General features: G+C 38.4%; 3 protein-coding genes across 3 annotated transcripts in view; all 3 read left to right on the top strand.

The window, feature by feature from the left end:
- The first annotated feature begins 5454 nt into the window (after positions 1 to 5454).
- On the top strand, positions 5455 to 6790 carry LOC128381076 (microfibril-associated glycoprotein 4-like). The gene is made up of 4 exons (XM_053341026.1): positions 5455 to 5495; positions 5583 to 5679; positions 5766 to 5933; positions 6427 to 6790. The coding sequence occupies exons 1-4, from the start codon at positions 5469 to 5471 to the stop codon at positions 6678 to 6680; spliced, it is 546 nt and encodes a 181-aa protein (XP_053197001.1). The 5' UTR covers positions 5455 to 5468; the 3' UTR covers positions 6681 to 6790.
- Positions 6791 to 14624: 7834 nt separating this feature from the next.
- On the top strand, positions 14625 to 16582 carry LOC128381068 (microfibril-associated glycoprotein 4-like). Its single transcript, XM_053341019.1, has 6 exons — positions 14625 to 14659; positions 14912 to 15067; positions 15245 to 15283; positions 15371 to 15467; positions 15554 to 15721; positions 16216 to 16582. Exons 1-6 carry the CDS (start codon positions 14651 to 14653, stop codon positions 16470 to 16472), a joined length of 726 nt encoding a protein of 241 aa, XP_053196994.1. The 5' UTR covers positions 14625 to 14650; the 3' UTR covers positions 16473 to 16582.
- A 6544-nt stretch (positions 16583 to 23126) lies between these two features.
- LOC128381072 (microfibril-associated glycoprotein 4-like) overlaps positions 23127 to 25435 on the top strand; it is a 2355-nt gene continuing 46 nt past the window's right edge. The window contains exons 1-6 of the mRNA XM_053341023.1: positions 23127 to 23164; positions 23417 to 23572; positions 24146 to 24184; positions 24272 to 24368; positions 24455 to 24622; positions 25118 to 25435. The exon at positions 25118 to 25435 is cut by the window's right edge and continues 46 nt beyond it. Of these exons, the coding sequence (XP_053196998.1) occupies positions 23156 to 23164; positions 23417 to 23572; positions 24146 to 24184; positions 24272 to 24368; positions 24455 to 24622; positions 25118 to 25371 (723 nt within the window). The 5' untranslated portion in view covers positions 23127 to 23155 and the 3' untranslated portion in view covers positions 25372 to 25435. The remainder of the gene's footprint in view (positions 23165 to 23416; positions 23573 to 24145; positions 24185 to 24271; positions 24369 to 24454; positions 24623 to 25117) is intronic.

Here is a 25435-nt window from a genome sequence, read left to right as displayed (position 1 = left end):
TGTGTTATTACGTTACGTGTTGGACTAAACACATGTTGACATATTGAGGAAAGTATTTCGGTTTAGCTGAGTGGCTAGCCGAGCTAACCGCTAATACTATTACGGCTGTGAGCAACCATATAAGTCGTGAGTGGTCTTGGATGAATCAGGACAATCTAAGCTTTCCAACAATGTATGGCATGAATATATATGTTTAAGGGTTGGTGTTTAAAACATTCAGAAGAACGTGTGGCTACCTCCTAACATCCGTCCCGTCCCGTGGGTGGAACAGCGTGCGTTAAGAGGTTAAAAACCGAATATACCGACATGGGCAAAATGACGTCGGTAATCGTCGTAAATTTCGGTATCGATAAATTTTCGGTTTATCGCCCAGCCCTAGTCCTCACCAACTCTGAACCGATTTCTCTCTTCTTTGACAAACATCATCTCTCCTATGAATCATACTACATGTCCATCAGACAATCCCTCATGCCTACTGTTGGGCCTTGGTTACAGGTCTGGCTATCAGCAATAATTAATGGTTATTAAAGATAATTATTAATTACCAAATGTAATAATAAGTATTAAGAATTAATCATAATGGGGTACCACCATGGAAAACAGGTAAAAGATGGTTAATTGGTTGAGTCTGGTTAAATGAATAATATATAAATAAATACTAAACGATCAATTTGGAACTCTGGTTAATAATTAACTTAATAACAATAATAAAATGAACATATCAGTAACTAGTCACGGTTGAAGGATTTTGGAGTTCTTTGCAGAACAGAGGTCGGCATTACTAAAGCATGTCATTGGATGCCAAATAACAATTTGACTCAACAGGACATTTGGAATATCATCAGTTTCCCATGTAGGTAACAAAAAAATATAAATACAACTGACAGAAAAATAACGTACCAACTTTAATAAGTTCTCATTATTCATCATAAACAGCAGCCAATCAGAGAGCAGTAATTTGGTGCTGTGTTAAACAAGAAGCATCCTATTTAAACTGTCTAATGGAAAACAAGAGCAGCCTTGAAAAAATAGTTTCAGACAACTGGAAAAAACCAGAAGGATATGTATCCATAGCTGAGGTATTCAATACAATACTGGCTGCAGTGTTTCTTGTTGTGCACCATTTTGCTGACATGATAAGATTGTTGTTGTTTTATGATGGTATCCAGTTGATAAAATAATTAGAGCTGCAGCAGTCACATACAATAACAAGGTCAAAGGTCCATAGAAGCTTTAGTTGGAGGGTTTGTGGATCCTCCCCCAAGCAAATGTGATATTATATGATTAAAATCAATGCATTGTCACACAATTGTGGACTATCATCATTAGAATATTTATTAAAAACACTGTGTGCAACCTACCAGATGCAGGGATGGGATTGATCTTTAGCCTACAACAGCACTTTTTATTTCCTTGTTGGAATAAAAGCAACAACACATCATACTTTATGATCCAACTGATAAACATTTATACTGCCTATTAATATTTGACTTTTGTTCCAGGTTAAAGATCATTACTGTACATGCAATTGAGATTGTTTGTGACTCAGCAGACCTTATAAACCTCCGGCTGTGAGTAACTTGTTCATTCGTCTCCTGGTTGGTTTCCTGGTTGAAGCTGCAGATTAATTTCACCCTCACTCATCGGCTTGATTCAGATTATTTTCAGCATCTAAAGGTAACGTAACCAACAGTTTTCATCATGTTTGTGTCTATGTGTGTTTAAATGATCTGATAACAGTAGAGATGGTAGTTATAGTGATGTGTTATGTTGATTTGTTGACTGCATTGGTGAATGAAGGAAGAAATACAAATACAGTATTTATCATAAAGAATATAAAGAATGAAGAACACAGATATTTACAGTCACTATCAGGCACTCCTGAGAGTTTGAGCCAGTAGCTAAGTTTACAGGAATTTGCTAGATTTTAATACACATTACCAACTAATGAAGCAGAGGAGAGGACAGAGAAGCTAACACCAACTTATATTACAGTAAACAGTAAAACATGCTAGACACTTAAAATAGTTTCACTGTTTATACACGAGACACAACTCCAACATGAAATGATTCATCCAGAAGCATTGCTTATATTAGAGTAGGTATAATAATGAGATAGTGTTCCTTGCTGTCCACACAAGAGGTCAGTTTGAATTATGAAAGTCTTTTAAGGTTTAGTGACTCAGATGCAAGCACAAAGAAACACCAACAAGTCCACTTTAGTTAAATATTTATTACTAATACTACAGCTACAAGTATTAAACACGACAATATTTTATGAATAGCACACAAGAGAGAAACTGGTACTCTAGGTTATGGCTAGTGAATGATTCAAATGTATAATGCAGAGTTATCGGGTGTATCACGTGTAAATTCCATCGTTGTACAGACCTGATGAACAGGCGAGATGATTGTTGTGAATCAAATCAAAGGTACAACATCTTTGTTCTGAATTGCTAATTGAAATTACACATTATGAAAGCACCAGGGTTTCAACAAGTTGATGAGGGTTTTGCAGTTAACTTGCTTGTTCACTGGGTGGAGTTTGATGTCCAGCGATGAAAAGCTGGATTATGGATCTTGTAAGTATAAGTTGGTTGGCCAGTTTGAATTTGAAAAGTTTAGTTTGAGGTTTTCTGTTGTTCAGATCTTCAGACTACCACCATGCAAGCTTTTAACTGGCATGGAGGAAAAAAAGACATAACAGTTAGAAACCAGGAACCACAGAGTCTTTTATAAGAGACTATGTGTTTGTGTTTTCCGGTAAATGTCTGTGAGTATCAGTATGTCCTTGGGCATGATATTGTTATTTGCAGCATATCTTTCCTTGTTGTGATTTGCCCTTTGAACAGTTGTTTGGTGAATCATTAATGTCCTTAAAGTCAGAGTTCGCAGTGATATTAGAGTAGGTGACAGTTCATCTCTGTTGGTGACTGACTCTCAGAGCTGAGTTATGATAGCCAATGGTGAACGTCTTTTATCCAAGTGATACTATATATGACCAGATGTCTGTGACTCTATCTTATTGTCTTTCTGTGCTGGTAGTTCACATTTGCAGTTTAAAAGCTCATATTTGTATATTTGTTTGTAATCAGCTGATCTGAAGGCAGTTGGCTTCATAGGTCATCAATCAAGCTGTTAATCACTGATTAGGTGCAGCTGTAGAATAACTCATGTAATGTCTCATCATAAATGTCTCATTTTGCACTGACGAACGTCCAACTCTTCTCTTGGTGTTTCTTCGTGAACCAAGATGAGGAAGGATGTTGACTTATGGCTGACTAAGCCTGTTTGAGATAGGTGGCTACAACCTACAGTAGCTAAGGTTGAACATCAGGCCTGTAGGGGGTGCTAATGGATCTACACAGCCTTCATGGTAGTGAGCCCTGCTGTTTGCAACACCTCTACATCAGTGACGTAAACATCTCAGTGGATGTTGAGGATGGAGGCAGCGTGTTCATCAAGGTGCAGGTGGCAGCAGTACAGGACCCACAACTCAGCACCATACAGCAGGATGGTCAGCATGATGGTGTGGTACACACTGACCTTTGGTGGCTAATCTGTCGGTGTCAGATGAGATGTTGCTGCCCAGGTAGCTGAACTGGTGGAGTACTTTCAGCCAGGTCTGATCTAATGACCTAATGACCTGAGCCAAAAACATAACACCCCAAGTAAACATTTGATCGCAGTAATGGAGCAGAGTCCCCACAATGTAGGTGGATGTCAGGTTTGGTACCCAACAAAGTCAAGTTAACAGGAACACACACACTCAAAGACATAATGTGTCCACTAGTTCAGAAAATAGTTTTATCAGTGTGAAGCAGCAGCTGTTCAGTCATTTATTAATATTTGTGATATTAATACAGTTCAGACACATCAGAGCATCCAGACTAACTGACATCAAGATTTTCATCAGATCCTCTCAGCAGAACTCTGACGATGAAGGTAAGTTTGTGATGTATACACCTGACTGAATTAATATTGATCAATAGTTTCAGTCAGATTCTCTGAAATAGTCTGTGGTGATAAAAGAGTTTCTAACAATTTCCTTTTATCTAATTTCTCTTTAAAGCTTCATTCTTTGATTCTGTTTACAAATCCACAAAATCCCAAAATACAGTCCGTTGTTTTAAAAAAAATGGACGTGAATCTTCTCTGAGTTTAGTTTTATTTTATTTTGTGTGTGCTGCTGTGTTTCTGTTGCAGCTGGTTTCAGTCTTCCTCCTCCTCCTGGCTCCAGTGTTGACCTGCTGCTTACCTCTCGTCCTCCCGCTGGACTGCAGTGACATCCATAACAATGACAACAGCCAACTCAGTGGAGTGTACACCATCTATCCCATCGGAGCCACGTCTGCTGTCCAGGTACACTTTGTTAAGGAATTTTCCATAACTTACATATCATACATTGGCATACACTGGGTCAAACTACGCACTGGGGTCATTGTAAGGCTACACCATATCTTGACAATGAGACACTGTCTCCCCTTTAGTAGGTGCAGATGTCTACTCCTTTTGGGGAAAGCAGGAGACACCTGATAGTGTTGCTATGATCAGAGATGTGTTTGCCTGTGTTTCTGAATGGGATCAAGGTAACTGTAGTCAGAGGTTGGTTATTATGGGCCCTGAGGAATGGAGGACAATGGTGCTGAGCTGAGTTCCCAGACTTTATTCTCATTGGTATGTAAAAGATTAAATTCTACACTAACTGGCCTCTTTATTAGGTACACCTGTGAAATCTAATTGAAAACAACGACTATAGCGAACCCCAGCCGGAATGGTGGTGAAGCGTACAGATGCATTGGAAGCCTTTATTTATGTTCGGCCTTCATACTTATTTTTGAACACAAATTTCTCCGTCCTTCTCCTTTCTTCCATTACACCGTAAGAGCTGATGAACAGATAAATAAACAAAATAAGCTCTTACAACAAAATAAAAATAACCCATATGCCTTATAACCTTACATATGAGACGGCATACACAGAGGCTAATGTTAGCATGGTAACACATTTAACAGAACAAAATAGCTGCACATACACATTATTTACACACAATACCTTGTTCCCAACTCCAGCTGGTCGCTTAAACATCTGAAGGTATACTTTTGCAGAAGAGCCGTAGTTTGTGACCGTACCATCTGCCATATACTCAGAACTGACGTGAAGAATACTTATTTATAGAGACTGGTACCGCTACTTCCGCCCGAAGATCGCCAAAATAAAAGCATACAGGAAGTGAGCACCTTATTAACAGAAACCCTCTTAAAGTTACTTACAATGACTGACTCAGTATTTCTAGAGAGAAGTTGAGACTTGTTGAATAGGAGTCAGTTGGAGCAGCTAGCAGCTGTCGGTGGCACTTTAAGGTGCTTCAGACTCAAGACGTGGCAGCTGCTGATTGGTTGAATATAGTTTTAGTAAAGGATCATATTTACTAATGAATGTGTTTGTGTGTACAGGTGTACTGTGACATGGACTCAGATGGAGGAGGCTGGACGGTGAGTTTTTGAACAGAAGTCATCAAGTCACAGCTGAGTGGTTTTCAGTATGAACACTTCCTGTTTGACTGTCATAATAACCCCCAGGTGTTCCAGAGGAGGATGGACGGCTCGGTGAACTTCTACAGGCCCTGGGATCACTACAAGAAGGGCTTTGGTAACGCTGCTGGAGAGTACTGGCTGGGTGAGAACAGTCATGTGACTTCATGAAACTCTCTGTTCATTAAAACAAACAAACTCTGACGTGACTTCATGTTTGTGTGTTTTCAGGCCTGGAGAGTCTCTTCCATCTGACTCTGAGGAAAAAGTTTGAGCTGCTGGTCGACATGGAGGACTTCAGTGGGAACAAAGTGTTTGCTCATTACTCCTCGTTCTCCATCGACCCAGAGTCCCACGGATACAGACTGCATGTGTCTGGATTCACTGATGGAGGAGCAGGTCAGTTACTGTTAGCAGTTAGTACTTCTGTTTGTCTGATGTTTGGTTTCCACATGGAGACACTGAGGATTTCTGTCCTTATATTGGATTATTTGTGATTCCTTCAGCTAAAGACAGATTCACAAAGATTTTCAACTCAGTAACAACAAATCTGTGTTCTGCTCATGTTTTATTAATTATATGAAGCTTTGGTTTGTATAAACACATTTAATGGAAACATGTAAATGAGCTCCAGCAGGTTTCAGGTGTTTTTATCCCTTCAACCTTTTACAGTTCTTGTCTACATGACATACTGCATGTTGTTATGTTACAGTAGCAGCAGCAGATGCAGTACTAGTAGTACTGGAAGTATTTGTACAAGTGGTGGCCATAGCAGTAGTACTGTATTAGTAGTGACAGTTGTAGTGTTAATAGTTATATAACATTTTATAATATGGTGTCATTAGCAGCAGTGTTGTGATCATACACTTGTTGTTTTCTTGTGTTTCTGTAGGAGACTCCCTGAGTTATCACAGCGGACAGAAATTCACCACCTTCGACAAAGACCAGGACTCCTACGGCGGTAACTGTGCTAGACTCACACTGGGGGCGTTCTGGTACAACAACTGCAACTATGCAAACCCAAACGGAGTTTATCGCTGGGGGGCTGATGACACTGTCAGTGCTGTAGGAGTGGAGTGGTACCACTGGAAGGGTCATAACTACTCCCTGAAGACCTTCAGCATGAAGATTCGTCCTGTGCAGTAATTCTCCAGAACCAACAAACAGAATATCTGTTGATCTCTTTCTTTCTTTCTCTATGATCTAATCTGTAACCTCACATATAAATCAAATAAAGATTTCCAGCATCAATAAAAGTCAGAGTGGAGTGTGTGTGTGAGCAGCTGCTGGGTGTAAAGTCTTGTGTCAAACAGTTAATGGAAGAAATTACATATTGTGATTTCAAGTAGGATTTTAAACTTTTACTTGTTATGAAGTATTTTAAACTATAAGAGAAAGCTGCTGATGTTTTCTGTGTAAAGCCTTATAGAAACACCATGAAATTAGAAATGACTTATCAAATATCCTCACAGACACAATATCACCAGTCGATCCAGCACTAAAGATAAATAATGTCACACAGCAAATTAAAATGAAAGAAAATGATAGATCACGGCATGAAAAAGAAAGATAGGTTAACAGTTGACAGACTTTGATTTGTCATAATTTATTGATTTCTTTTCAGTCTTTAGAGGAATTCATTATAACTGTTTATCAGAAGAAACTGTAGCAAACACACGTACACACAGAGTCTGAATCCGTTAATTCTCTGAACTTTTGTCCATTCTGACGGTCGACTCGTCTCTTCGATCACGAGCGACGTGAAAAACAAATCAAACATCTGGAAGTGAAATGTAGAAAAATAATCCAGGTTCTCTTCTCTTTGAAATGTTACACCTAAAAAATATATATTTTGTATTTTATTAAAGTCTGAAAACGTTTTTAGCTGCAAAATAAAAGTGATATCTGTTTTTAATACCTTAAAACACATTTTAGTTTCTGGAATGAAATCTAATCAAAAGAGACGCTGCACTTTAAAAAAGACGCATTATGGTTCATATTTGTCTTCTTAAAGCAAAATATTAAAGAAAACAAATATTTTTCAGTGTTTTTTTTAGTAGCTGATGAATCACAGCTTCTGTTTGCTCAGACTGTGAGAAAACACATGTTTTAGTACGTTTTGTGGCTCCCTCAATAAAACCATTTTATCTTTTATTAATACCTAAAAATCTTCTGAACTAACATAAGAGTGAGATTAAATCATGTTTTGAATATTTTATAATTCGTCAAGAGGATTCATATAGAAATCCATGTTGGTCTTTTGTTTGAGGAAATTTTCCATGATGGGATATTTTACAAATAATTTTTATTTCTATGATAAAATCCTGAAAAAAGGGATTGAGTTTGGAAAAAGAGTTAGGCTTCAGTTTTTTCGTCCTTTTGAAAACAAATATTTTTCATATGCATCACTGATTAAAGGTTTACTGTCACAGAGGACCTAAGAAACCTGTACATATTCACATTTAAGAAGTGGGAATCAGAGAATTTCTTGAAAATGACTGAAAACACTTCACATATAATTGAAATAAATATTTCCAGCATCAATAAAAGTCAGAGTGGAGTGTGTGTGTGAGCAGCTGCTGGGTGTAAAGTCTTGTGTCAAACAGCAGGTGTAGAGAAATGATTGGACAGATGGAGTTGACTTGTATTGGAGCTCACAGCAGCTTGAACTCTGCTGTAATGAACACGTTCCGCCACTAGATGTCTCTGTTGTCTATTAGTTCCATGTAGTTGTATCCACAGACTGACTGTATGTCTGAGCTTTCAGCAGGACACAAACTACACATGAACCCTCACACTGTCACACAGTGGTGGAAAGTTACTCAGTACATTTACTCAAGTACTGTACTTAAGTACAATTTAGAGGTACTTGTACTTTACTGTAGTACAGTTTGAGGTACTTGTACTTTACTGTAGTACAGTTAGAGGTACTTGTACTTTACTGTAGTACAGTTTGATGTACTAGTACTTTACTGTAGTACAGTTAGAGGTACTACTACTTTACTGTAGTACAGTTTGAGGTACTAGTACTTTACTGTAGTACAGTTAGAGGTACTTGTACTTTACTGTAGTACAGTTTGATGTACTAGTACTTTACTGTAGTACAGTTAGAGGTACTAGTACTTTACTGTAGTATATTTAGAGGTACTTGTACTTTACTCTAGTACAGTTCGAGGTACTAGTACTTTACTGTAGTATATTTAGAGGTACTTGTACTTTACTGTAGTACAGTTAGAGGTACTTGTACTTTACTGTAGTACAGTCTGAGGTACTAGTACTTTACTGTAGTACAGTTTGAGGTACTTGTACTTTACTGTAGTACAGTTAGAGGTACTAGTACTTTACTGTAGTACAGTTAGAGGTACTTGTACTTTACTGTAGTACAGTTAGAGGTATGTGTACTTTACTGTAGTATAGTTTGAGGTACTTGTACTTTACTGTAGTACAGTTAGAGGTACTTGTACTTTACTGTAGTACAGTCTGAGGTACTAGTACTTTACTGTAGTACAGTTTGAGGTACTTGTACTTTACTATAGTACAGTTAGAGGTACTTGTACTTTACTGTAGTACAGTTTGAGGTACTAGTACTTTACTGTAGTACAGTTTGAGGTACTTATACTTTACTGTAGTACAGTTTGAGGTACTTGTACTTTACTGTAGTACAGTTTGAGGTACTAGTACTTTACTGTAGTAAGTTTGAGGTACTAGTATTTTACTGTAGTATAGTTTGAGGTACTTGTACTTTACTGTAGTACAGTCTGAGGTACTAGTACTTTACTGTAGTACAGTTTGAGATACTTGTACTTTACTATAGTACAGTTAGAGGTACTTGTACTTTACTGTAGTACAGTTTGAGGTACTAGTACTTTACTGTAGTACAGTTTGAGGTACTTATACTTTACTGTAGTACAGTTTGAGGTACTTGTACTTTACTGTAGTACAGTTTGAGGTACTAGTACTTTACTGTAGTAAGTTTGAGGTACTAGTATTTTACTGTAGTATAGTTTGAGGTACTTGTACTTTACTGTAGTACAGTCTGAGGTACTAGTACTTTACTGTAGTACAGTTTGAGGTACTTGTACTTTACTATAGTACAGTTAGAGGTACTTGTACTTTACTGTAGGACAGTTTGAGGTACTAGTACTTTACTGTAGTATAGTTTGAGGTACTTGTCCTTTACTGTAGTACAGTTAGAGGTACTTGTACTTTACTGTAGTACAGTCTGAGGTACTAGTACTTTACTGTAGTACAGTTAGAGGTACTAGTACTTTACTGTAGTATTTCCATGTGATGTACTTTCTACTCCACTACATTTATTTAACAGCTTTAGTTACTTTTCAGATTCAGATTTGACACAATGGAAAATATAACAAACTTTTAAAATACAACACGTTGTTAGAGATGAAGATGAAGATGAGCAGTGTGTAGTCGGCTCACATTTCAGATGTCTAACAGCTCCACCAAATAGTGATTTCTCACATGCTTTCATTTCAATTAATGTTCAAATTATCCAATATTTTGCCAAAAATTAGAGAAAAAGTCAAAAATCTGAAAACAGGAAATGTCACAGATTTCAAACAAGCCACACTGTCATTCGTGATTTCTCTGACTTTTTGTCTTTTATGTTAATCTTTTAATTTTAGGTGATTTTAACATTCACATTCTTACATTTAATTGACGCTTTCAGTCTTACTCTGTCAGTTATGGGCCCTACTCATGTACATTCAGTGTTTCCCACACAATCATTTATTCGTGGCGGCACGCCACGATAGAATTACGTCCGCCACGGATAGATTTTTCGGCACAAATAGATTTTTCGGCTTTTGACTCGCTCGACCTCGCTCTTAAAAGCATTTATAATGGGACTTTGTCTGTGAATGTAGCTTGTTGTTACAATTCCGGTGCAGTAGGTGGCGGTACTATGCTGTAACTCCAGCAATAAAACCAGAGAAGACGCACTTAATGCACCTGGTCGGCCAGAAGAAGAAGAAGAAGAAACAGAAGAAACAGAAGAAACGGATTTCATATTTCATCAGAATGGATACTTGGCGAGCTGTACAGAAAGTCCTGAGTCATAAGATGATCGTTGTGGATAAAGGGAAGACTTTGAAGGTATGTAGCATTATAGCTGTTAGCTTACTTTAGCTGAGTGGCTAGCCGAGCTAATCGCTAATACTATTACGGCTGTGAGCAACCATATAAATCGTGGGTGGTCTTGAATGAATCAGGACAATCTAAGCTTTCTAACAATGTATGGCATGAATATATATGTTTAAGGGTTGGTGTTTAAAACATTCAGAAGAACGTGTGGCTACCTCCTAACATCCGTCCCGTGGGTGGAACAGCATGCGTTAAGAGGTTAAAAACCGAATATACCGACATGGGCAAAATGACGTCGGTAATCGTCGTAAATTTCGGTATCGATACATTTTCGGTTTATCGCCCAGCCCTTGTCCTCACCAACTCTGAACCGATTTCTCTCTTGACAAACATCTTCTCTCCTATGAATCATACTACATGTCCATCAGACAATCCCTCATGCCTACTGTTGGGCCTTGGTTACAGGTCTGGCTATCAGCAATAATTAATGGTTATTAAAGATAATTATGAATTACCAAATGTAATAAAAAGTATTAAGAATTAATCATAATGGGGAACCACCCTGGAAAACAGGTAAGAGATAGGTAATTGGTTGAGTCTGGTTAAATGAATAATATATAAATAAATACTAAACGATCAATTTGGAACCCTGGTTAATAATTAACTTAATAACAATAATAAAATGACCATATCAGTAACTAGTCAAGGTTGAAGGATTTTGGAGTTCTTTGCAGAACAGAGGTCGGCATTACTAAAGCATGTCATTGGATGCCAAAGAACAATTTGACTCAACGGGACATTTGGAATATCATCAGTTTCCCATGTAGGTAACAAAGAAATATAAATACAACTGACAGAAAAATAACATACCAACTTTAATAAGTTCTCATTATTCATCATAAACAGCAGCCAATCAGAGAGCAGTAATTTGGTGCTGTGTCAAACAAGAAGCATCCTATTTAAACTGTCTAATGGAAAACAAGAACAGCCTTGAAAACATAGTTTCAGACAACTGGAAAAAGCTCAGAAGGATATGTATCCATAGCTGAGGTATTCAATACAATACTGGCTGCAGTGTTTCTTGTTGTGCACCATTTTGCTGACATGATAAGATTGTTGTTGTTTTATGATGGTATCCAGTTGATAAAATAATTAGAGCTGCAGCAGTCACATACAATAACAAGGTCAAAGGTCCATAGAAGCTTTAGTTGGTGGGTTTGTGGATCCTCCCCCAAGCAAATGTGATATTATATGATTAAAATCAATTCATTTTCACAAAATTGTGGACTATTATCATTAAAATATTTATTTAAAAACACACTGTGTGCAACCTACCAGATGCAGGGATGGGATTGATCTTTAGCCTACAACAGCACTTTTTATTTCCTTGTTGGAATAAAAGCAACAACACATCATACTTTATGATCCAACTGATAAACATTTATACTGCCTATTAATATTTGACTTTTGTTCCAGGTTAAAGATCATTACTGTACATACAATTGAGATTGTTTGTGACTCAGCAGACCTTATAAACCTCCGGCTGTGAGTAACTTGTTCATTCGTCTCCTGGTTGGTTTCCTGGTTGAAGCTGCAGATTAATTTCACCCTCACTCATCGGCTTGACTCAGATTATTTTCAGCATCTAAAGGTAACGTAACCAACAGTTTTCATCATGTTTGTGTCTATGTGTGTTTAAATGATCTGATAACAGGAGAGATGGTAGTTATAGTCATGTGTTATGTTGCTTTGTTGACTGATTTGGTGAATGAAGGAAAGAGAAGAAGGAAGAAATACAAATTCAGTATTTATCAATATACTTACTGGTTGAAAGAAATAAAAAATGTCAGTAAAATAAATAATATTCCTGATATTAAAATACTGAGTGAAGTTTATAAAGAATGAAGAACACAGATATTTACAGTCACTATCAGGCACTCCTGAGAGTTTGAGCCAGTAGCTAAGTTTACAGGAATTTGCTAGATTTTAATACACATTACCAACTAATGAAGCAGAGGAGAGGACAGAGAAGCTAACACCAACTTATGTTACAGTAAACAGTAAAACATGCTTGACACTTAAAATAGCTTCATTGTGTATACACGAGACACAACTCCAACATGAAATGATTCATCCAGAAGCATTACTCATATTAGAGTAGGTATAATAATGAGATAGTGTTCCTTGCTGTCCACACAAGAGATCAATTTGAAGTATGAAAGTCTTTTAAGGTTTAGTGACTCAGATGCAAGCACAAGGAAACACCAACAAGTCCACTTTAGTTAAACATTTATAACTAATACTACAGCTACAAGTACTAAACATTACAACATTTTATAAACAGGACACAAGAGAGAAACTGGTACTCTAGGTTATGGCTAGTGAATGATTCAAATGTATAATGCAGAGTTATCGGGTGTATCACGTGTAAATTCCCATCGTTGTACAGACCTGATGAACAGACGAGATGATTGTTGTGAATCAAATCAAAGGTACAACATCTTTGTTCTGAATTGCTAATTGAAATTACACATTATGAAAGCACCAGGGTTTCAACAAGCTGATGAGGGTTTTGCAGTTAACTTGCTTGTTCACTGGGTGGAGTTTGATGTCCAGCGATGAAAAGCTGGAGTATGGATCTTGTAAGTATGAGTTGGTTGGCCAGTTTGAATTTGAAAAGTTTATTTTGAGGTTTTCTGTTGTTCTGAATCTGTTGTTCAGATCTTCAGACTACCACCATGCAAGCTTTTAACTGGCATGGAGGAAAAAAAGACAAAAAAACAGTTAGAAACCAGGAATCACAGAGTCTTATATAAGAGACTGTGTGTTTGTGTGTTTTCTGGTAAATGTCTGTGAGTATCAGTATGTCCTTGGGCATGATATTGTTATTTGCAGCATATCTTTTCCTTATTGTGATTTGCCCTTTGAACGGTTGTTTGGTAAATCATTAATGTCCTTAAAGTCAGAGTTCACAGTGATATTAGAGTAGGTGACAGCTCATCTCTGTTGGTGACTGACTCTCAGAGCTGAGTTATGATAGCCAATGGTGGAGGTAATTTATCCAAGTGATACTATATATGACCAGATGTCTGTGACAGTATCTTATTGTCTTTCTGTGCTGGTAGTTCACATTTGCAGTTTAAAAGCTCATATTTGTATATTTGTTTGTAATCACCTGATCTGAAGGCAGTTTGCTTCATAGGTCATCAATCAAACTGTTAATCACTGATTAGGTGCAGCTGTAGAATAACTCATGTAATGTCTCATCATAAATGTCTCATTTTGCACTGATGAAAGTCCAACTCTTCTCTTGGTGATTCTTCGTGAACCAAGATGAGGAAGGATGTTGACTTATGGCTGACTAAGCCTGTTTGAGATAGGTGGCTCCAACCTACAGTAGCTAAGGTTGAACATCAGGCCTGTAGGGGGTGCTAATGGGTCCACACAGCCTTCATGGTAGTGAGTCCTGCTGTTTGCAACACCTCTACATTAGTGACGTAAACATCTCAGTGGATGTTGAGGATGGAGGCAGCGTGTTCAACAAGGTGCAGGTGGCAGCAGTACAGGACCCACAACTCAGCCCCATACAGCAGGATGGTCAGCATGATGGTGTGGTACACACTGACCTTTGGTGGCTAATCTGTTGGTGTCAGATGAGATGTTGCTGCCCAGGTAGCTGAACTGGTGGAGTACTTTCAGTCAGGTCTGATCTAATGACCTAATGACCTGAGACAAAAACATAACACCCCAAGTAAACATTTGATCCCAGTAATGGAGCAGAGTCCCCACAATGTAGGTGGGGGTCAGGTTTGGGACCCAACAAAGTCATGTTAACAGGAACACACACACTCAAAGACATCATGTTTCCACTAATTCAGAAAATAGTTTTATCAGTGTGAAGCAGCAGCTGTTCAATCATTTACTAATATTTGTGATATTAATACAGTTCAGACACATCAGAGCATCCAGACTGACTGACATCAAGATTTTCATCAGATCCTCTCAGCAGAACTCTGATGATGAAGGTAAGTTTGTGACTTTACACACCTGACTGAATTAATATTGATCAATAGTTCCGGTCAGATTCTCTGAAATAGTCTCTGGGTTTCTAACAATTTCCTTTTTTCTAATTTCTCTTTAAAGTTGCATTCTTTGATTCTGTTTACAAATCCACAAAATTCCAAATTACAGTCAGTTGTTTTAATAAAACTGGACATGAATCTTCTCTGAGTTTAGTTTTATTTTATTTTGTGTGTGCTGCTGTGTTTCTGTTGCAGCTGGTTTCAGTCTTCCTCCTCCTCCTGGCTCCAGTGTTGACCTGCTGCTTACCTCTCGTCCTCCCGCTGGACTGCAGTGACATCCATAACAATGACAACAGCCAACTCAGTGGAGTGTACACCATCTATCCCATCGGAGCCACGTCTGCTGTCCAGGTACACTTTGTTAGGGAATTTTCCATAACTTACTTAATCATACGTTGGCATACACTGGGTCAAACTAGGTACTGAGGTCATTGTAAGGCCACACGACTCAAGACGTGGCAGCTGCTGATTGGTTGAATATAGTTTTAGTAAAGGATCATATTTACTAATGAGTGTGTTTGTGTGTAGGTGTACTGTGACATGGACTCAGCAGGAGGAGGCTGGACGGTGAGTTTTTGAACAGAAGTCATCAAGTCACAGCTGAGTGGTTTTCAGTATGAACACTTCCTGTTTGACCGTCATAATAACCCCCAGGTGTTCCAGAGGAGGATGGACGGCTCGGTGAACTTCTACAGGCCCTGGGATCACTACAAGAAGGGCTTTGGTAGCGCTGCTGGAGAGTACTGGCTGGGTGAGAACAGTCATGTGACTTCATGAAACTCTCTGTTCATTAAAACAAACAAACTCTGACGTGACTTCATGTTTGTGTGTTTTCAGGCCTGGAGAGTCTCTTCCATCTGACTCTGAGGAAAAAGTTTGAGCTGCTGGTCGACATGGAGGACTTCAGTGGGAACAAAGTGTTTGCTCGTTACTCCTCGTTCTCCATCGACCCAGAGTCCCACGGATACAGACTGCATGTGTCTGGATTCACTGATGGAGGAGCAGGTCAGTTACTGTTAGCAGTTAGTACTTCTGTTTGTCTGATGTTTGGTTTCCACATGGAGACACTGAGGATTTCTGTCCTTATATTGGATTATTTGTGTGATTCCTTCAGCTAAAGACAGATTCACAAAGATTTTCAACTCAGTAACAACAAATCTGTGTTCTGCTCATGTTTTATTAATTACATGAAGCTTTGGTTTTTATAAACACATGTAAAGGAAAAATGTAAATGAGCCCCAGCAGGTTTCAGGTGTTTTATCCCTTCAACCTTTTACAGTTCTTGTCTACATGACATACTGCATGTTGTTATGTTACAGTAGCAGCAGCAGATGCAGTACTAGTAGTACTGGAAGTATTTGTACAAGTGGTGGCCATAGCAGTAGTACTGTATTAGTAGTGACAGTTGTAGTGTTAATAGTTATATAACATTATATAATATGGTGTCATTAGCAGCAGTGTTGTGATCATACACTTGTTGTTTTCTTGTGTTTCTGTAGGAGACTCGCTGAGTTATCACAATGGACAGAAGTTCACCACCTTCGACAAAGATCAGGACTCTCACAGCAGCGTTAATTGTGCCAGAGAACGCCTGGGGGCGTTCTGGTACAACGCCTGTTTCTATACAAACCCTAACGGGGTTTATCGCTGGGGGGCTGATGCCACTGTCAATCTTGTAGGAGTGGACTGGAACCAATGGAAGGGTAATAACTACTCCCTGAAGACCATCAGCATGAAGATTCGTCCTGTGCAGTAATTCTCCAGAACAAACAAACAGAATATCTGTTGATCTCTTTCTTTCTTTCTCTCTGATCTAATCTGTAACCTCACATATTAATCAAATAAAGATTTCCAGCATCAATAAAAGTCAGAGTGAAGTGTGTGTGTGAGCAGCTGCTGGGTGTAAAGTCTCAAACAGTTAATGGCAGAAATTACATTTTGTGCTTTCAAGTAGGATTTTAAACTTTTACTTATAATTAATTATTTTAAACTAATGAAAAGAGAAAGCTGCTGATGTATTTCTGTGTGAAGCCTTATAAAACCAAGACTATGGAAATAGAGAGAAAATAAAAAGATTATGAATAAAATCATCAAATATCCTGACAGACACAATAACACCAGTCGATCCAGCACTAAAGATAAATAATGACTCTTTGTTTTCTTCTTCTAACATGCAGTTACTACTGCTGTAATTACTAATTAAAGTGAAAAGAAATGGGGAAAAAAGTATAACAGTTAAAGACAGACTTTGGTTTGTCGTAATTTGTTGATTTCTCTTCAGAAGAAACACACACACGTAAACACTTGTTTTTTAGGAATTTAGGAATTTACCAAAACATCTTCATAAATGAAATGTTATTGAATCCAACGACAATCACACCAAATCAACACCAAACATTTGAAGGTTATAAAGTCAACTCATCATCTTTTTGTCACAATCATAAATTAAAACATTTTAAATAAATTTAACTCGATTACAGAAGTTAATGAAATGTATATATATCCTAAAGTCCAATCATATATTTTCCCACTTCAGAGGTTTGTATTAATGAATTCTCTAATTTTTTGTTTTTAATGGTTATTACATGAAACAGCCCTTTAATGTGAGGTCATTTTAACATTCACATATGCTCTCCATCTAACTCACTTGTTTGGGATTTCTCACATTTAATTGACTCTTTAAGTCTTACTCAGTTATGGGCACTGCTCATGTACATCGCTACACTCTTCACCTTATTTTATCATCTGGTATTCTGGTCCACAATGTCCAGATAAATGAGGACCATTTTTCTGACCAGAGTTAATGACAGAATGTAAATACATTGAATGGCTGTTAGTGAAAAACTGCAGAACATGAACAGAACCAGACACAGGTTGGGATTTATAAGCAGAATTATAACATAAATATGCCTTCTGAGCTAGTTTGTCTTTAAATCTTTCAGTAATATTGAGAAACTATTGAGAAAAAAGAAGAGGAGGTGATTCTGTTTAAGGCCTGAATAAAGTTACCTATTTTTAAAGATAACAGACTTATAAACTTTTCAAACTATGAGCAGTCAAACGAGGAGTGGAAATCACTTTTTCTACAAAGTTAGAGTGGAAGCGTCAATTAGCTAGAGTGCAAGAACCAGTAAAAAATAACCTTAATTTTTATTTTTAACTCGAGCTCACGGCCAAAATGTAAAAAGGAGACAAATAATTTTTGGTCAAAATGTCGACATAGGTGTTGGGATTCATAAAATGTGATGTTGACAGGTGTGGTCTGCACAAAATTTAAACAGGGGGGCCGAGACCGGCAGCAATACCTGTCTCACTCCCCATTGACCCTAATGTGATCGTCTTTTCTTTTCAAAAGAATCTCACTCTGTCTTCGCACTAAGCTGACACACTCATTTTAAGGAATATCTGAATAAAATAAACACTGTCAGAATCTGCCGGCTTCTGTGTCTCTCACGGTGTTTTCGTTTTTTTGACAGGAGTTACGGTTTTCTGACAATTTGCAATTGTTCGGGACCTTGTCAGAAGCCAAATTCTGGGGTATTTTGAGAATTCTTTTTCACCGTAACCAAGCAGATTTCACATCACCGTAGCAACCGTAGGGCCTGAGCCGTCCTTAGCAACCTGTTGCTGGGCAGAAACTAAGCTACTTTTTTGCAATTGACTAATTCCTGTCTGTCTGTTTTGCCAGTTAACCGAGCTAGCAGCCGAGCTAGCGGCAGAAAGCTCTCAGACGTAGCGTCCATGTTTCTGGTAGAGGTTGTGACTTTGATTGACAGGTGACATTTGGTAGGGGGCGGGGTTTCAGCTCTCTCTCTCTCTCTCTCTCTCTCTCTCTCTCTCTCTCTCTCTCTCTCTCTCTCTCTCTCTCTCTCTCTCTCTCTCTCTCTCTCTTGTTCACACACACAGAAACACACACACTCTCTCTCTCACATACACACTCTTGCTCTATCTCTCTCTCTCTCTCTCTCTCTCTCTCTCACACACACTCAAACAATCTTTTTTTTTTCAGTTGTGGGGTCCACTAGTTTTTGGTCACTGTTGAGGACCACCCTTACCACTGGTCTCTCTCTCTCTCTGTCTCTCCCTCTAGTATTCTTTCTCTCCCTCACACACACACACACACACACACACACACACACACTCTCTCTCAAAAAGTCTTGTTGTTGTCAGTTGTGGGGTCCACCAGTTTTTTGGTCACTGGTGAGGACCACCCTTTCCACTGGTCAGACATTCTTAAAAAAAAAATCAGGGGATGTTAAGATTTATTGTTACACTATATCACTTCATATTAACTTTAACTTAACAATGAAAACAACTTTTGTTCCAAACCAGTTTTTTAGTCACTTTTGGGGACAGTACTGGTTTTAGTCACTCTTGGGGTCCACTTTCACACAATCCCTTTTTTCATCACTTGCAGGGTCCACTTTCACACACTGCATTTTTTGTCTATGTTTTGTATGAATACATGTTAACCAGAGACAAAAGAGACAGAAGAGAACACACACAAACACACACACACACACACACACATACACACAAACACTCTCTCTCTCTCTCTCTCTCTCTCTCTCTCTCACACACACACACACACACACTCTTTCACACACAGACAAACTCTTTATCTCTCTCTCACACACTCATTCTTTCTTTCTCTCTCTAACACACATACCTTCTCTCTCTCTCTTTCTCTCTCTCTCTCTCTCTCTCTCTCTCACACACACATACACGCACACACAATCTCTCTCTCTAAAACACACACACACACAGTCTTGTTTTTGTCAGTTGTGGGGTCCACCAGTTTTATGGTTACTGGTGAGGACCACCCTTTCCAGTGGTCAGACATGCTTGAAAAAAAATCAGGGGAGGTTAAGATTTATTTTTGAAGACAAATATCACTTTAAATTAACAATTAAAAAAACCTTTGTTCCAAACCAGTTTTTTGGTCACTTTTTGGGACAGTTCTGGTTTTCATCACTCTTGGGGTTCACTTTCACACAATCCCTGTTTTCATCACTTGCAGGGTCCACTTTCACATACAGCATTTTTTGTCTTTGTTTTGTATAAATACATGTTAACCATAGACAAAAGAGACAGAAAAGAAAACATCTAGCAACAGTCAAGAGATACATTAATTAGATGGAGAGAATTTTCAATAGTTTAAATGATTTATTTTGCTATTTCATTGCGTAACAAAACAACTTCTTAGGCAGGAGTACATTTGTGCAACGCATAAAAAACTGAGCCATTTTAAGGGTTACCTTAAAATTTATATAGAACAAGACTGAAATCATTGTTAGGAGATATCCAGCAGAGCCAAAAATAATATCTGCAAGTAAAAATCCAGAATGCACAAAACTATTTACTTAAACTGATTAGGAGATATCCTCCAGTGTCAAAATAACAAAACTGTTGTGTTAAACGTCAGAATGGACACCTGAAATCATGTTCTATTGCTTAAAACTGAATATGAGATATCCTCCAGTGTCGAATAACAGACAAACATGGCCTTTGTGGAAGTTAAAGTGCAGAATGCACAAAATTGAACACAAAAACATAAAAGCTGATGTATGAATATATCAGAATAAACTAAACAAACTCAACCGCAGACACTACGGGATTACTGACAAAGTTTCCTCTTTAAATTTGTTATGTGATTTTTAATGAAGAACTTTATCGCTGACCAGTCTCTGTCCTTTAAGGCATCAGGTTCTGCGCTGAGGCAACATTCACAGTCCCTCTTGCCTGGAACTTGATGTGATGAAGTTCCCCATATGCTTCTTCACAGCAGCAGTTTCCTCTGCAGTCCTTATTATTTTAAGGTTTATTTAATTTATTTAGGTACTTAGTTATTTATTTTCCTCTATTTGGTGTGCTGTACAGCTGTCTGGGGTGGGAGCATTGTATGTTGTTCTGTTTGTTTGAACTCAATTAAAAAAAAGTATTAAATAAAGTAAAAAAGGGTACCACCCTGACCATATCAGTAACTAGTCAAGGATGAAGGATTATAAGGTAATTTGGTGCTGTGTTAAACAAGAAGCATCCTATTTAAACTGTCTAATGGAAAACAAGAACAGCCTTGAAAAAATAGTTTCAGACAACTGGAAAAACCAGAAGGATATGTATCCATAGCTGAGGTATTTAATACAATACTGGCTGCAGTGTTTCTTGTTGTGCACCTTTTTGCTGACATGATAAGATTGTTGATGTTTTATGATGGTATCCAGTTGATAAAATAATTAGAGCTGCAGCAGTCACATACAATAACAAGGTCAAAGGTCCATAGAAGCTTTAGTTGAAGGGTTTGTGGATCCTCCCCCAAGCTAATGTGATATTATATGATTAAAATCAATGCATTGTCACACAATTGTGGACTATTATCATTAGAATATTTATTTAAAAACACACTGTGGGCAACCTACCAGATGCAGGGATGGGATTGATCTTTAGCCTACAACAGCACTTTTTATTTCCTTGTTGGAATAAAAGCAACAACACATCATACTTTATGATCCAACTGATAAACATTTATACTGCCTATTAATATTTGACTTTTGTTCCAGGTTAAAGATCATTACTGTACATACAATTGAGATTGTTTGTGACTCAGCAGACCTTATAAACCTCCGGCTGTGAGTAACTTGTTCATTCGTCTCCTGGTTGGTTTCCTGGTTGAAGCTGCAGATTAATTTCACCCTCACTCATCGGCTTGATTCAGATTATTTTCAGCATCTAAAGGTAACGTAACCAACAGTTTTCATCATGTTTGTGTCTATGTGTGTTTAAATGATCTGATAACAGTAGAGATGGTAGTTATAGTGATGTGTTATGTTGCTTTATTGACTGATTTGTTGAATGAAGGAAAGAGAAGAAGGAAGAAATACAAATACAGTATTTATCAATATACTTACTGGTTGAAAGAAATAAAAGATGTCAGTGAAATAAAAAATATACCTGACATTAAAATACTGAGTGAAGTGTAGTAGTGAAGTGTTTTGCAGTTAACTTGCTTGTTCACTGGGTGGAGTTTGATGTCCAGCGAGGAAAAGCTGGAGTATGGATCTTGTAAGTATAAGTTGGTTGGCCAGTTTTAATTTGAAAAGTTTATTTTGAGGTTTTCTGTTGTTCTGAATCTGTTGTTCAGATCTTCAGACTACCACCATGCAAGCTTTTAACTGGCATGGAGGAAAAAATACAAGAAAACAAAAACAGTTAGAAACCAGAAATCACAGACTCCTACATAAGAGACTATGTGTTTGTGTTTTCTGGTAAATGTCTGTGAGTACCTGTATGTCCTTGGGCATGACATTGTTATTAACAGCATATCTTTTCCTTGTTATGATTTGCCCTTTGAACAGTTGTTTGGTAAATCATTAATGTCCTTAAAGTCAGAGTTCACAGTGATATTAGAGTAGGTGGCAGCTCATCTCTGTTGGTGACTGACTCTCAGAGCTGAGTTATGATAGCCAATGGTGAAGGTCTTTTATCCAAGTGATACTATATATGACCAGATGTCTATGACTCTATCTTATTGTCTTTCTGTGCTGGTAGTTCACATTTGCAGTTTAAAAGCTCATATTTGTATATTTGTTTGTAATGACCTGATCTGAAGGCAGTTGGCTTCATAGGTCATCAATCAAACTGTTAATCACTGATTAGGTGCAGCTGTAGAATAACTCATGTAATGTCTCATCATAAATGTCTCATTTTGCACTGACGAAAGTCCAACTCTTCTCTTGGTGATTCTTCGTGAACCAAGATGAGGAAGGATGTTGACTTATGGCTGACTAAGCCTGTTTGAGATAGGTGGCTCCAACCTACAGTAGCTAAGGTTGAACATCAGGCCAGTAGGGGGTGCTAATGGGTCCACACAGCCTTCATGGTAGTGAGCCCTGCTGTTTGCAACACCTCTACATTAGTGACGTAAACATCTCAGTGGATGTTGAGGATGGAGGCAGCGTGTTCAACAAGGTGCAGGTGGCAGCAGTACAGGACACACAACTCAGCCCCATACAGCAGGATGGTCAGCATGATGGTGTGGTACACACTGACCTTTGGTGGCTAATCTGTTGGTGTCAGATGAGATGTTGCTACCCAGGTAGCTGAACTGGTGGAGTACTTTCAGCCAGGTCTGATCTAATGATCTAATGACCTGATACAAAAACATAACACTCCAAGTAAACATTTGATCCCAGTAATGGAGCAGAGTCCCCACAATGTAGGGGGATGTCAGGTTTGGGGCCCAACAAAGCCACGTTAACAGGAACACACACACTCAAAGACATCATGTTTCAACTAGTTCAGAAAATAGTTTTATCAGTGTGAAGCAGCAGCTGTTCAATCATTTATTAATATTTGTGATATTAATACAGTTCAGACACATCAGAGCATCCAGACTAACTGACATCAAGATTTTCATCAGATCCTCTCAGCAGAACTCTGATGATGAAGGTAAGTTTGTGACGTTATACACCTGACTGAATTAATATTGATCAATAGTTTCGGTCAGATTCTCTGAAATAGTCTCTGGGTTTCTAACAATTTCCTTTTATCTAATTTCTCTTTAAAGCTTCATTCTTTGATTCTGTTTACAAATCCACAAAATTCCAAATTACAGTCAGTTGTTTTAATAAAACTGGACATGAATCTTCTCTGAGTTTAGTTTTATTTTATTTTGTGTGTGCTGCTGTGTTTCTGTTGCAGCTGGTTTCAGTCTTCCTCCTCCTCCTGGCTCCAGTGTTGACCTGCTGCTTACCTCTCGTCCTCCCGCTGGACTGCAGTGACATCCATAACAATGACAACAGCCAACTCAGTGGAGTGTACACCATCTATCCCATCGGAGCCACGTCTGCTGTCCAGGTACACTTTGTTAGGGAATTTTTCCACAACTAATGTATCATACATTGGCATACACTGGGTCAAAATAGGTACTGAGGTCATTGTAAGGCTACACCATATCTTGACAATGAGACACTGTCTCCCCTTTAGACAGTAGGTGCTGATGTCTGCTCCTTTTGGGGAAATCAAGACGCACCGTGATAGTGTTGCTATGGTCAGAGATGTGTTAGCCTGTTTCTCTGAATGGGATCAAGGTAACTGTAGTCAGAGGTTGGTTATTATGGACCCTGAGGAATGGAGGACAATGGTGCAGAGCTAAGTTCCCAGACTTTATTCTCATTGGTATATAACAGACTAAATTCTACACTAACTGGCCTCTTTATTAGGTACATGTGTGAAATCTAATTGAAAACAATGACTGACTCAGTATTTCTAGAGAGAAGTTGAGACTTGTTGAATAGGAGTCAGTTGGAGCAGCTAGCAGCTGTCAGTGACACTTTAAGGAGCTTCAGACTCAAAACGTGGCAGCTGCTGATTGGTTGAATATAGTTTTAGTAAAGGATCATATTTACTAATGAGTGTGTTTGTGTGTAGGTGTACTGTGACATGGACTCAGCAGGTGGAGGCTGGACGGTGAGTTTTTGAACAAAAGTCATCAAGTCACAGCTGAGTGTTTTTCCGTATGAACACTTCCTGTTTGACCATCATAATAACCCCCAGGTGTTCCAGAGGAGGATGGACGGCTCGGTGAACTTCTACAGGCCCTGGGATCACTACAAGAAGGGCTTTGGTAGCGCTGCTGGAGAGTACTGGCTGGGTGAGAACAGTCATGTGACTTCATGAAACTCTCTGTTCATTAAAACAAACAAACTCTGACGTGACTTCATGTTTGTGTGTTTTCAGGCCTGGAGAGTCTCTTCCATCTGACTCTGAGGAAAAAGTTTGAGCTGCTGGTCGACATGGAGGACTTCAGTGGGAACAAAGCGTTTGCTCGTTACTCTTCGTTCTCCATCGACCCAGAGTCCCACGGATACAGACTGCATGTGTCTGGATTCACTGATGGAGGAGCAGGTCAGTTACTGTTAGCAGTTAGTACTTCTGTTTGTCTGATGTTTGGTTTCCACATGGAGACACTGAGGATTTCTGTCCTTATATTGGATTATTTGTGTGATTCCTTCAGCTAAAGACAGATTCACAAAGATTTTCAACTCAGTAACAACAAATCTGTGTTCTGCTCATGTTTTATTAATTACATGAAGCTTTGGTTTTTATAAACACATTTAAAGGAAAAATGTAAATGAGCCCCAGCAGGTTTCAGGTGTTTTTATCCCTTCAACCTTTTACAGTTCTTGTCTACATGACATACTGCATGTTGTTATGTTACAGTAGCAGCAGCAGATGCAGTACTAGTAGTACTGGAAGTATTTGTACAAGTGGTGGCCATAGCAGTAGTACTGTATTAGTAGTGACAGTTGTAGTGTTAACAGTTATATAACATTATATAATATGGTGTCATTAGCAGCAGTGTTGTGATCATACACTTGTTGTTTTCTTGTGTTTCTGTAGGAGACTCCCTGAGTTATCACAACGGACAGAAGTTCACCACCTTCGACAAAGACCAGGACTCCTACAGTGGTAACTGTGCCAGACTCCAAATGGGGGCGTTCTGGTACAACAGCTGTTACCATACAAACCCTAATGGGGTTTATCGCTGGGGGGCTGATGCCACTGTTGATGCTGTAGGAGTGGACTGGAAACATTGGAAGGGTCTTAACTACTCCCTGAAGACCATCAGCATGAAGATTCGTCCTGTGCAGTAATTCTCCAGAACGAACAAACAGAATATCTGTTGATCTCTTTCTTTCTTTCTCTCTGATCTAATCT

This window comes from Scomber japonicus, chromosome 20 (assembly GCF_027409825.1).
Source record: "Scomber japonicus isolate fScoJap1 chromosome 20, fScoJap1.pri, whole genome shotgun sequence".
NCBI lineage: Eukaryota > Metazoa > Chordata > Actinopteri > Scombriformes > Scombridae > Scomber > Scomber japonicus.
Note: the sequence above shows the minus strand (reverse complement) of the source record. Positions and strands in the feature narration are given on the sequence as shown.